The sequence below is a fragment of the Camellia sinensis genome, chromosome 2 (assembly GCF_055761805.1).
Source record: "Camellia sinensis isolate YWXY chromosome 2, ASM5576180v1, whole genome shotgun sequence".
NCBI lineage: Eukaryota > Viridiplantae > Streptophyta > Magnoliopsida > Ericales > Theaceae > Camellia > Camellia sinensis.
In genome coordinates, this window is record NC_138962.1 from 74,298,057 (window position 1) to 74,312,798 (window position 14,742).

General features: G+C 32.9%; 1 protein-coding gene across 1 annotated transcript; it reads right to left on the minus strand.

Annotated features, from left to right (window-relative positions):
- Positions 1-5,886: 5,886 nt before the first annotated feature.
- On the minus strand, positions 5,887-8,813 carry LOC114279183 (pentatricopeptide repeat-containing protein At4g01990, mitochondrial). Its single transcript, XM_028221393.2, has 2 exons — positions 8,371-8,813; positions 5,887-7,458 (listed from the first exon to the last, which is right to left on the minus strand). The coding sequence occupies exons 1-2, from the start codon at positions 8,647-8,649 to the stop codon at positions 6,280-6,282; spliced, it is 1,458 nt and encodes a 485-aa protein (XP_028077194.2). The 5' UTR covers positions 8,650-8,813; the 3' UTR covers positions 5,887-6,279.
- Positions 8,814-14,742: the final 5,929 nt, after the last annotated feature.

Here is a 14,742-nt window from a genome sequence, read left to right on the forward strand (position 1 = left end):
TAGTTTTGTTTTAATAGAAGCAGAATATAATGGAGTTACTATTTGGTAGGGGTTAAAAAAAATAATTTCATTTCAATTTAATGGCATTTAACCTTCATTTCAATTAATTAAATATTATTTGAAATTATTATGCTAAAAAAAAAAATCTTTTCGAAAGTGAATGATATAGTAGATTAAATAAATTGATCCGTTTATATTGTAGCATTCACCAAACATATCATTAATAAAACTCTCCACATATATATAAGCAAATCCTCTATATATATTTATTTAATGTACATTTAAACATTACATTAAATATATTGAACATCTTTTTATATCATATGTAATATGTTTTATTTATGAGTAATGCTAGGGATCTTAAATAATTTACTAAATATTTTACCAAATCTCTCGCATGAATGTGGGACCTACACACACATGTGAATTTGTGTGGATCTTATACCCATGTAAGAGATTTGATAAAATATTTGGTAGATTATTTGGGATTCATAGCATTTTTTTTTTACGAAAAATGCTATAAGTCCCAAATTTTTTATCAAACAAATTATCAAATGTCTCACATGTGTGTGGGGTCCACAAATTGCGGATCTCACACCCAGATGAGATATTTGGTTATTTGTTTGGTAAAAAATTTGGTATCTCCAGCATTACCCTTTTCATTAACTAGGTTAATGAATGAACTCTCAGATTTCTTTAATGTTCTGGAATTTTCATGTTTGGTTTTGGAACTTTCAACAATTAGATTAGGAAGCAACTTGCCTCTAGTCCGAAATCCTGTTTGGTCCATGGAGGCCTACAACGGGTCCCGTTTTGATAATCCAAACCATTTAATGTGTAAAACTCGTCGAATACTATACGTCTGTAAAAAATCACGTTGATCGGATATCGATAGGTATCTCATTGGTTCAGTTTTTTGTCAATCGTTAATTTGTTCACCGTCCATTCTTTTTTTATACAAAACTGATTTGATCACATAGTTATCGATATTCGATCAACGTGATTTTTTACAGGCATATAATACTTGACAAGTTCTATACATTGAACGGTTTAGATTATCAAAACGGGACTCGTGATAGGCCTCCACGGGCCGAACAGCACCGTCCAGTTCGATCTCAGACTGGAAGCAAGCTGCATCCATTAGATTAAACATTAAGCTTTCAATGTTTGGTTTAAAAAGAAGTATAATATAGTGTGTATAGTTGTATATCTCGGTATATATCTGTTAAATTTCTAGAGGTCTGTGGGTTGAAATTATTGAACGCGATAATGACACATTTGCTATGAATAATAGAAATTTATAATGAATTATGTCAATAGTTGTGTTTTTATTTTTTTTTACAAAGATTCTGTTGCAGTTTAATTTTGTAATATGATAGTTTTTTTTTTTTCTCTCTTTCTTTTTTTGGCTTATTTGGATTTAGGATTTGAAGACAATTTGTTTGATTAAAAGGAAAAGGAACATTAAAAAGTTACCGCTTTTTATTTGATAACTCTTTTTTTTATAGCTTTTTTTTTTGCTTTTAGTGAACTTCTTTTCTTTTTTTTTTAAAGTTTAGGCCCTTCACTCTCTCTCAAAAAAAAAGTCCATTTTATTTGCCTAATTTTGTTTTTGAAATTTTTCAAAAAAAAAGAAGAAAAATTTAGATGTTTACCAAGACTTTTGAAAAAACTGAACCTTATTTTAAAAATTTGTTTTAATAATTTTTTTATGATTTTTATGATAACATGCTAACTAAAATATTATTCAATTTAGTATTAAAATAGTATAATATGCAAAGTTATTTAATTTGATAGGAATCTTTGTTTTGGGGAAAAAATAAGGAACAAATTCTGTAAATTGTAACGGACAAGGAACATGTTTGATACTCTCAAAAAGTGTTCACAATTTAACTCACAATAATATGGTATAGTAAATATCTACTTGTAATTTGTTATGACATGATAAATGAAGTTGTAATTACATACTCAATGATATGGGACCAAATTCTTTTATCACATTATTAAAAAATGTTTGAGACTTAAAACTCACACAATTCAATTCACAATTATGTGATATAATAGATATTAACTTTTAAGTTGTTACATACTTATGCTGTGTTTGGTTAGGGGATTTAGGGAGAGATTTGTAAAAGGAAATGAAAAAGATATGTGAAATGTGAATAAAACATGTCTATATTTCACTTAATTTCACACACCTTTTCTCTTTCCCTTTCCAAACCCCTCCCCAAATCTCCCAACTAACACAGCATTAATGATATAGGATTTTAATTGACAAAATTAAAAATTCATATATATATATATATATATATTTGTTATAAAGGTCAAATCTTTTTTTTTTTTTTTTTTGTGAGCACGGGTAATAACCATACTCCTTATTATGACTTTAGTTATGAGTTCGAATTATCTAAAGTGGTTTTGCAGTTTTCTTTTAGATGACTAATATTTAATTTTATGAAAGTTGAAGATATAATAGTTATGACTTTAGTTATGAGTCCGAATTATCTAAAGTGGTTTTGCAGTTTTCTTTTAGATGACTGATATTTAATTTTATGAAAGTTGAAGATATAATAGTCAAAAGTATACAAACAACTACTCTAAATCACTTTTAAAAAAAAATGACTCTGAAAAATCTCAACTCTTAATTATAAGTAGTTATTTATTTATGTATTTTTTTATGGAAAAATTACCTATAGGTCCTATTTGAAATATACGTACACTATTTAATCCAATAATTTTTTAAGTAGACCCAAAAGTCCTACACGTTTTCCTCTCTCTCTCTGCGTTTCTCTCATTCTTTACATTTTCATCTCTCTCTTTTTTTCTGCATTTTCCTCTCCTTCTCTTTGTCATGTCCGATGACCGGTGATCACACCTTTCTTATTCTCTTTCTCTTTCTCTTTCTAATATATAGTCACCGGTGACCAACGACCACCATTGATTGGGGTTCACCGGCAACCACTAACCACCGACATCAACTCGTTACTTCATCCTCACTGACAGTGAAGAAGATGAGTAAATCTACTCAAATCTAATGTTGATCTACTCAGAGCTAAATCAAATCTGAGTAGATCTACATAAGATCTAACTAGATCTAAATCAAAAATAATTGTCAGGGTACAATATTCTTTCTAAATCTATTATTTCCTTTGATTTCTCAATTTTTCTGCCTTTTCTGTATTACACACGTCAAAAAATTTTTTTTTTTTTAATGGAGAAAATTTTCAAGTTTTGAATAATTTATTTTTAAGTCTTAATTATATGCAGTGAAAACTATAAAATTTTACAGTTTCAACTTTTTTGGTACTAAAATGATTATGTTTTAAAACTGTAAAATTTTGCAGTTTCATAACATTATTTAGAACTATAAAATTTTACAATTTCATGACATGTTTTCCAACTTAATAGAATAATGCTTTGAAACTGTAACATTTTACAGTTTCAAAGTTTACTTTTTAGTTTGATCAATATTATAGATTATTTGCTTAAACCCTACAAAAATTGAAAAATAATATATACTTTTTTCCATTGTTGTTTGTTGTTGTTATGTTTTTTAACTATAATTTCTCTATTTATTCTTTTTTTGGGGGGGCAATATTTTGAATATTCCGGTGAGTCTTTGATGATGTTTTGACATTTTCTAATGACATTCAGAACACTTCGGCGAACTTTTGGTGATGTTCAAAACACTCCGGCGAACTTCCCGTGATGCTCCGATGACTTCCCGGTGATGTTGAATATTCTGACGAGTCTTCAGTGAGTCTGACGGAAGTCGTTGGATGTAGCAGCATTTTTAAAGTTACAAAAATAAAAAATAAAAAATAAAAATTTGGTAACAATTAAAAATATGTAAGACTAATTGAAGCAAGTATTTTGTTTTAAGATTAGATAAATTTTAAACTTTGTGTATGAGACTTATTGATATTGATATGTGCTTTTTTTTTTGTTTGATGATCTCTGATTACTGAGTCAAGCCCATGTTTTGGACTATTAGGCTAAGCCATTAGTGAAGTGCATTGAATGGGTCCGTCCATATATGTTAGGCCACTGTACGGAGTCACATTGAAAATTTATCAAAATTAACCCAAAACTCTTGCATAATTTCCAAAAAGCCTTGCACCCAATTAATTCTAGGTAGTAATTGAAAGGCAAAATAGAAAATAAGAACACAAACTGAAGGGCAAAATAGGGGGAAAAAAGACGAGCCTTATGGAGTAAAGTAATTCTTATATGAGTGCTACTATTAGCACTTCATAAATTATTTTGGACCTCCTAATTTTTAATTTTCTTATTACAGTAATAACCTCAAATAAAATTACTATAAAGGACATCATTAATTTTAAAACATCCTATCTCACTACACACCCAATACATCATGAATTAGGGTTTATGAGAACACCCACCTTTATCACCACCCATCCATCTTCTCCAAATTTCACCTTCAAAACCTTGAAAATCCTTTAGCGGCAATATTACTACAGTAATGGTTACAACCATTTGATTACCAACATTGAATAGTCAAAACATAGAAATTTCTGTAAGCGTTAACAAACCTTGAAAACTCTTTGGCAGCAATATTACTACAATAACGGTGGCAACCATTTGATTACTTACATTGAATAGTCAAAATATAGAAATTTCTTAACACATTGAACGGTCAAAATTATTAACGCTTACAGAAATTTTTATTTTTTCAAGTTCAGGAATGCAGGCTTGAACATTACTTATTTGTTCGGAAATTGTTCCCAAATAAATAAGTAATGTTCAAGAATGCAAATCCGAATATGAAAATTTCTTAACACATTGAACGGTCAAAATTGCTAACTCTTATAAAAAAAATTATTTTTTAAGTTCGGGAATACAGACTCGAACATTACTTATTTGTTCGTGAATACATCCTCGAACATAGATTATTTGTTCGGGAATGCAAGTCCAAACATGGAAATTTATTAACACTTTCAACAGTTAAAATTCTTAACACTCGCAGAAATTTTATTTTTTCAAGTTCGATAGCTTCAATTTCGAAGAATCAATGTGTGTGTGAGAGAGAGAGCGCATACTAACTGTGACAATGGATAAACCGGCAAAGACAACATTCTTCTTCTTCTTCTTGTTCTTCGTGGGTTTTGAAAAGAATGAGACTCTTCTTCTTCTTAGTGAGTTTTGTTATGATTTTTTGGAAGGGAGATTTTTTAAGGATATGGGAGGTGTGCATTCAATGGGTAAAATGTTTAAGGATAATTTTGATATTATTTGGAGAGGAAATTTTTTTTTAAGGGTTTCAAAATTTATAAGTGGGAGTCCAAAATAATTCATGGGATGTTAATAGCACCACTCTTTTTATAGGGAAATTATTCAATATTCCCAGAATATCACGTACAAGGCCCCCTTTGTTTTCAGAAATAGAATGGAGGGGATTGATAGTGAGAGGATTAATAGTGAGGGGATTTTTAGTGAGGGGATTAATAATAAGAAATTGTTAAATTATTTTTATATAAAATAATAAAACAAATAAAAAAATATAAAAATTAAACATTAATATTTATAAAAAAATCCCAATATAAAAAAAATAAAAAAATTTCTAATCCCCTCACTATTTTTCTAATACAATCTCTACCTCCTCACTACGAATCCCCCTTCCAAGGGTATTAGTAATACCAAGGTATTAGTACTCTCAAGGCTATCTCTCAAAACAAACAAGGTATTAGTAATACCAAAGTATTAGTAGTCTCAATCCCCTTCCTATACCTCCAAACAAACAGGCCTTTAACCAATCATCATTCAATATGCCCCTTATGCTACTCAATCACCCAACACAATATCTCACTTACCCACCTTCTCCACCAATCACAATGTTATGAAATACCACATATCTATACTCCGAAATTACTGAATAATTACCCCCCTTCTTATAGATATAGATACATATGTTGAGGAAAACAGTATGGTAATTGTGAGGCAGTAATTGTCACCTCACAGAACTCAACCTAGATCAAGAAAATCAAAATATCCAGCACCACAAAGTTGCCCCAAGTATGCACGGATAAAAGCAGGAAAAGAAGAGAAAAATTCCTACTTGCTTCATTTGACACTTAAAAACCAACATTGGACCATAGCCGAGTGCTATGAATTTTTGAACTCCTATTAAACATAAACAAGTTTAAAACCATAGCATTCAAAACAGCTCCTGCAATGTTGAATTAGTTAACTTGCACCAGCTTACTCAGACCGCATTAAATGGAGCATCTTCTCAACTTCAGGGCTTATTTCAGTGAATCTTTAACTTGCTGACACATCTAGGGTTCCCACTTTTCCAGCAGCAATACATGTTTGAAGCTGAGAAACAGAGGCATTGGACTCGAGACGTCCAATCTTTTTCATGATCTCACAGAACTTCTCAGCACTCTCTGTATCCTTTTCCTCCTCAAAGTATTTCAAAAACATACTAACAGTTTCATCAGTTGGAAACCAATTACTTTTCTCTGAACTCATTTTAGATACACCTATTTCAAAAAACTTCAAAGCCAGATCCATCTGTTGCTTCTTCAAGTAGTAGCTTGTGAAAAGATTCAGTGTCCTCAAATTAGGTTGAACCCCTCTACTGACCACACTTTCATAAAGTGCATTAGCTTCCTCGATCATGTTTCTATTAAGGTAAGATTCCAAAATAATATTCGCTAACCTGACATCATAGGTTGAGCAACCTGATTCCCACTCTGCAAAACATTTCTCGAGGCCATCCACATTTTCCAGCTTGAAGAGAGCCAAAAGCATGATGAGATAGCTAACATTATTGGGTTTTGCAAAGGTCAACTTCAAAGACACCCATGCTCGATTAACCCCCAGCAAATTAGAGGTTCGAGCATACAAAGTGATGAGAGTATGAAAAGTTTCACGATCAAGGCCATTTAACATATCCTCATCCTCCAATTTTTCGAGAACATCATTGGCCTTATCAATAAGCCCTGCATTGACATAAATGGTTGCTAGATTTCCATATGTAAACCAATCAGGTATTACCTTCTTCGTTTTCATCGTCTCAAGAACTTCCTCTACTGCATTTACATCATTCAGAGAAGCATAGCTGTTCATCAATTGATTATAAGTATATTTATCTGCAGCAATGTTCATCTCCTCCATTTCTTTCACTAGGGAAGGGACTTTTTCAGGTTGGCCAAGGTTCAAGTAAAGAGACATCATATTATTATAGTTTAAAGCAGATGTAAAACTTAGCTCTTTCATCTTCTCAAAAAGCTCGATAGCTTTATCTAGCATTTTCTCCTTGCAGTAAGTACTAAGAAGTGCTCCATAAGTTTTCATAGTCTTTGCAGATCCTTCGAGGCTGTTGAAATACTTTTCAGCTGAGGCCACCCCATTGGCCTTGGCAAGAAGGTCTATGCGTATTGCACGGTCAGCATTGTTCATTTTGTTCTTGCCTTTTTCCATCCATTCATATAGCTGCATTTATTGGGGGGGAAAAAAACTTAAGAGCAGGTCGAAGAGGGCATCAATTAAATTCAAAACAACATCTAGCAGAGAGGATTTAAGGAACTGTATGTTATTGGTTAGCATTTGAATGAACTAACGGTTCACACAAAAGACAAACATTTTTTCAGTCAATTGACATGCCATATACCTATCACAATTGGGGCAAAGGCTTGTTGAGTAGAGTAGTAAATTATATGCTGAGAGTTGAGATGTGTTTGTAATCACTTTAGCAGCTTAGCAGATTCGATCGCAAAATATGCTTGAAACATGAATTTTAACTCATTCAATGAGTTAATTATCTGACCGGAAAAGTTACTAGGGTAACAAGTCATGCATTCCCCAAAAAATTCAGATATTCATAACACGGCTAGTAGATCAAGCAGTAAACAATTCTACAACTTGAAGAACTTCAAATATCACTCAATAGATACGAAATGCAGCTTGTGAAGCCGAGTAGCCGCAATCACATGGGCATCAATAAATTGGATTTAACTAACTCCATCAAGCCCTTATAACGCTTTCACAAAAAACCTAAGGTTGTGTTTGGATCATGATTTGGGTAGGGATAGGGAAAAGATGGTTTCACTTACATACATTTCACCCTCTCCATATTTCCCTTTCCCTTTCACTGGGTATAGACCAAACAGCAGCTTCAGCATTAAAATGCGATCTTCCATTATTGAACATTTTATGATTACAGATCAAACACTAACCAGTAATGAACAAATGTAAATTCATTCTATCTATGCAATTCAGGAATCGCCAAAATGATTAACAAAGTAAAATTAATTAGGTCAATTAGGTCCTGAAATAACAAAAATTTTAGCATACATATATTTGTATATGAGAGAGAGAGAGAGAGAGAGAGAGAGAGAGAGAGACCTGGATAGCGTGGTGGTACTTCTTGAACTTGCGAAGATGATTGACGCAGCTGATGATGTCGAACCTCTTGATGGATTTACCTTGCTTTACCCATTCGTCGAGAGTGTCGGCTACGGCGGCGTCTGAGCCAGAGCCGCCGTAGCCGAGAGCGGAGAGCTTGCGGAACAGTGAGTCCTCTTTGCCTTTGGTCACAGTCAACGCTGTCGGCGTAGAATAGCATCTCGATGTCGTCGTCGGCGTTAATCTGGAGATAATCAGACGATTAGCGTGGCTTGCCATTGTTGTGTGTTCAGTCTCTCTCTGGTATCGAGTTCGGGGTTTAGCTAGGGTTTATGGAAAGGATATGGGCTCTAGGTAAATGGCACGTGAGTGCCAAAATTTTAGTCAATCATAATAATTCTTGGGTTTATAATAAAGTGTTAATGGGTGTGTTATTGCGGTATGTTAAGTTGTGTATTAATTATGATTAATGTTTTAGTTAGTGAGAGGGAGAGAGAGGGGGATGTTGAAAGTGTTGTGGGGTCGTTCAATTGGATGTCCAGTCAGTTGCTTTTTGGATGTTCAAACCCATTGAGAGAAAAAAAAAAAATTTGTCGTTGACTGGCCGGACGTCCGATCCAATTCCTTCGGACCCATGCTGCCTTCATCTTCAGCAGAGCTTTCCATGGAGAGAGAGAAAGCCTTTCATGGAGGATTTATTTATTTTAACACATCTGTTGTATCACACTCATTGTCTAAAATTAATAAACTCTTAATACACCTTAACACATTTTTGGACCACACTTTTATTACTTTTTGTCATATAACACACTTTAACAAACAATTTTACTCATCCCATTGTGGATGCTCTAAACGGCCCTTAGATTAGTTTTTGAATTATAATTTGAATATAGAATTGTGTTTTGAGTTTTCTAATTAAGAGAAAAATTGTTTGTTTGTTAGTTTTGAAAATAATTTTTAGATGATTTGTAGTTTTTTTATTTTTATTTTATTGATTGATATATAAAATATGAGAAAATGTGAGAGAATAGATAAGAAAAAAAAGTAATTATTTGATTGATTAATAATAAATAATAATAATAATAAAAAGAGAAATTTTTTAAGTAATTTTAAAAATATATTTGGTTAATATATTTCACTCAAATCATGGTTTAAAAATAAAATTGAGCGTAAAAAATCAAACGGTACTTAAAGTATTTGGTGCAAGTATTCCATGTCACTTTTTTGTGAGTTGGAAGAGTAACATTCCACGCCTGTCACATTTGGGGTATTTGAGAATTGGTTATTTTAATAGGATATTTTAATTTTTAAATATTTTAATAGGTTAAAATAATTGTGTTTGGAAAGAGGGTTGAATTTTTTTATAGTTAAATGTGATATTTGGGAAGGGAGAAGTTAAATGATTATGGATTTAATATGACATTTTGCCTTATTTATTATTTTAATTTATTTTGCCTTTTAGTACTATTTTAATCCAAAAAATCAAATAAACCTACTGCCAAAGGTAAAAATTTTGATAAATCTTTTGAAATGTCTAATATGTTTTAAGTTAAGCCATCTCCGACATTTAATCAAATCCATCACCAAATTCAAATTTGATGAAAAAGTACACTTTTTTAGTCTCCAATGGTTTCATTAAACCTGTATCAAATTGAGAACATCTCAAATCTTTCACCAAACTATAACAACCCCAACCTATAATTAACGTTAATCCATGATTTAATATGCCTAATAAGTTATTAAGATCAAATTTTGAATTAATTGCATATGTGTTGCATTATTTGTGTTTTCATCTGTTCATCGCAGACATATCTGTTTGAGTTTTTGCTCTGTTCTGTTCTGTAAATTGAAGGCCTTATCGGCATCCGATCACGAAATTGGCTTGATTTATGTGTTAATTAGAATTTTTAGAATTTTATAGTAGATTTAATTAAAATTTGATTCGGAACGAAATAATTAGAATAATTAATGCTTAATTAAGCCCAAATTAATGAATTTATTAATCAAGCTTATAGAAGGCCACCTCATAACTTCATACACACTTTTACACTTCCATTTCCTCTTGCTTGACCATAAAAAACGTGTGAGAGTGGAAGAGAAGGAAATTGAGCTCAATTGTAGAGTGATTGTTAGAACTTGGAGAAGATTGAAATGAATTCAAAGGAATTAAACTCCAACTTGAAGAATTTGAGCCGTAAGTAAGACTTCAACTCACATTTTGTAACCTTAGGCTCAATTACATGTGAAATCAACAAGAAATGAAGTTGTTATGCATTATTCAAAGAGAATTGAGATTAGATGATAGAATTAAACATGACTCATACATACATGTGCATATTATAAAGTTTTGAAGTTGTTTTTACAAGAATTCCCATATGCATGTTCATATCTTGGTTTTGTTAAAAGAATTCAACTTGTTTTTGAGCTTAATGACTCATTTGATCATGTTTTGGGGAGTTAAAATTCATGACATTACATACGAGTTATGTTATTTAAGTTTCAAGCTTTGTTTAGTACAATTGGCTTAGCTTTTGGGCTTACTTTTGCAAAATAATTTGTAATTCATCATGTACTATAAGTTTCTTTAATGTTTTACTAAGTTTTGGCCCAAAAGAATGTGTTTTAAAGGTTTGGAAATTGAATTTTGAGCTTGGAAGCGAATCTGGAAATTCTAGAATTCTACTCCTACGCTCGAGTGAAAAAGTCTACACTCGAGCAACTACTCTGTGTCTTGCACCTCCGCTCGAGCGACCAAAGGTTGGCTCGAGCGTGAAATGCATACTCTCAGAAGTCTAAGTGTTTTGCAGACCACTCGAGCAACAAGAGTTGCGCTAGAGCGAGGACTTGAGTCTCACGCTCGAGCGAGCGTCGAGCGAGCATCGAGTGGAAAAACTAAGCAACCAGTACTTTTGCAGACCGCTCGAGCGAAGGAATGTGCGCTCAAGCGACCACTACATTTTTGCATGTCCGCTTGAGCAAAGGAAACTACGCTAGAGTGAGACTCCTATTTTCAGCAATTTTTGTTAAGTGTTTTCAAGTACATTTTAGCATCCTCATTGCATCCTAGGCATTCCTAGGCCATGATTAAGACTCAATAAGAGGTTAAAACTTAAGAACACACTAAGAATGAAACGAAACAAGTTAAGTATTAACCGAGTGTGTGTTTCATTATACGTATCTGTTATGTTTGGTGTAGGTCACGCGCTGTGAGCGGTTGATCCATTTGTTAACTGCCAAAGCTATTTATAAGTAATAACTCTGTAAAGTTATGTTTGACTTTAAATATTTTCTGATGATACAAAATAATCAGTTTTCTGAAATGCTATGTTTTGTATGAATGAATGAATGTCCAATTTTCTTTGGAAAATAATTATAGAATCCTTAGCAGAGGCCCTCGCCCAGAGGACGTAATACTGTGGCTTGTGGTCATAAGACCCTTGCCTGGGGGAGAAATACCGTGGCACAGGCCCTCGCCCGGGGAAAACAATACCGTGGCCCATGTATGAGATATGTTACCCAGTACCAGAGGTTCCTTTTGGAACTTGATTTGCTTGACTAAAGAAACATGTTTATGCTAATAGATGTACCATACATGATTTGAATATGAATAAGACTATGATTCTGACTTTGCTATAAACCTGATTATGTTTCTGATTTGCTTTGAGCTATGAAATCTGTTCTGGGCATCATTTATTAAAATCTTTATTCTGTTATTATTCACTGGGCTTCCGCTCACTATTTATATTATGTATGTAGGTGACCAGGTGCGTGATCAGACCTAAAGTTGAGGATCTGGTATCTTTGTTTTGTCAGCCAGCCATTGTGCCTCCGAGGAGGTTCCCTTTTGTGTGCAAGTCAAGTTTAAACGGCATAAGTTAAGACCTAGTATTAATAGTAATACGATCAAGTCTTTTGTTATGTGTATATTGGGGCATTTCCCTTTTGGGCTACAATTGTATTAAATGTGAAGAAGATTACTGTATTATGATGTTGCGTATATGCATATATATTATATAAGGTTTTAAATTTCTGTCTCATGTCTACACGGCTCTATGGACTATGTATTTTGGTATATTTGCTTCCGCAGCCCCTAATTATATATTATTTCATTAAGAGGCTTTTGATAATCCAAGGATTACTGGTCGGTTACAACGGTAACCTATAGGGACGGGTTTGCGTAGTTACACAAAATGAGGATGTCTTGCACGTTTTCAGCAATTTACTGTACAAAGTCGTTCAGTGTGGACCCACTGGACGTCCGGCCGGATGTCCCTCTAATGACCACCTCAAAGCATAATTTGTGAAAAATTTACATTGACCGGTCGACTGCCTAGTCAACTCCCGAATGACCACCAAAGTTGACTAATCAGCTTGATCAAGAAACTCTCAATCTACTTGTCCAAGCACTCAGTGAAAAGGGATTCACACACAATGCTAGGCTAATTTTTGATGGCATGATCCAAAAGCATTCAAAAATCAAGATGGAAACACGTACTGCTTTAATAACTAGTTTACTCAGGGAAAGAAACCTGCCAGGACTCCTCAATTGTTAGGAAGTTGCACGTCTAGATAAATGGTTACCCAAGCTAAAGGATTTTAAAGCTCTTTGAGGTTGTCTATGCCAGAAAGGACTTATCAAGGGAGTACACGAGCTTTTTGAAAGGATGCTGGTGGCATATCCTCTCACAAGATTGCATACTTGTCATGATGTCCTTGAAAAGCTATGCAGTACAGGGTTTACAAGCACTGCACATGCTTTGGTGGAGGAGCTTCAAAAGTAGGGCTTTGTCTTGGATCACATTGCCTATAACCATCTTATAAAGGGTTTACAGTTGTCGGTTGACCGACCGAACGTCCTTCCGGTCGACTTATGTTTTGATGACGACATCGTTGGAGTGGCTGATATCAAATAGAGGAATTCATATTTTTTTTACTTAGATTTAATGAAATATTTGATAAATCGTTGGAGATGCCCTTAGAATCCATTTTTACTAAAAATATAACACGCCTTCTCAATTATTAACTAACGGTTGGTGTGCGTGATATTTGTGCAATTTAAGTAAAAATAAAAATAAATGATAAAAAAATTAAGATGAATTTTATTATACACACCCCATGGCATATATACCTTTAGTTATGTCATTTTATTTTTTTTTAGTTATGACATTATTTTAAGATATTTGATTATAATTATTTTGTGTTTGGTTATAATTTTTTATTTTTTTTTTAGTTATGACTCAAAAAGTATGGAGTTATGCCATTTTTTTTCTGTAATTATAAAGTACATATGATACACAACATTTGAGAGATGTGTACCATAATCTTTTCAAAAAATTAATATCACAATATGTGTGTTCTTCAAGTAATAAAAATTTAATTTCTTAAATTCAATATCAAAATTTTGAGTCTTATGCACTTTCCTATATAATTTTTTTATATATTTTAAATAGAGAAATGAGAGATATGGTATAAGGGCAAGCAAGCAAACTTGGTGTGAGCTTATTCGATAATGGAGCACTTCGTACTAATGAGTTGCTACTTAGGTGTTAGAATTACTTCACCATCAAGCACAATTCAGCTCTTAGGTTGCATTGTGGGTTGCTACCGCAAGGCTTTGCAAACTACTTTACATCATGAAGATGGCAAAATAGTTTGCATCCTAGCTTGTGCTTATGGCACTATCACTGGTTTGTTTCAAGGGGAAAGATGACTATTAAATTAGAGGATGTTGGTTTTACATGTATGCTTTGTTCGGTCAGCTGTTATACGTAATCAGTTTTGATCCTTTTTGGGGGAGTCCATTTGTATCTTGTGTCTTATTAGTGGTGATAAATCATGTTAATGCTTGGTTGTTGACTCTACTTATAAAGTAATTATCTACATCTTTCTTGAGTTTGGACTTATGTGTACAGGTGGCACCGTGTATGAAGTATATAGCGATTGGAGGAAGTTGGGGTGAATATGCATATCATCGTTGTTAAGAGGACAACCATGTAGTAGGGTGGTATAGTCAAGATAACTTTGATGCCAAATGGAGCGTGTCTTGCGGACTTCATTCGTGATTTAAGGGCACTTGTCAGGAGGGTGTCAACAGGGCAAGCTGTTTGTTTGCTAAGAAAGCAATCACCAAGGAGTAGCATTGAGAGGTATCATGTGGCACCCGAATTTTTACCGTGGTTATATTAAAAATAAAATAAAATAAAATAAAAATATATAAATAAATAAATAAAAATAAAAACAACAATAATAATAATAAATAAATAAATAATTTAAAAAATTGGGAATTAATCGATTAAATTGTTAAGGAAATAAATTGTGAGACACCGCACGTTAAATATTTTAGTAAATAGTAATTGATGTTTTATAGTTTGG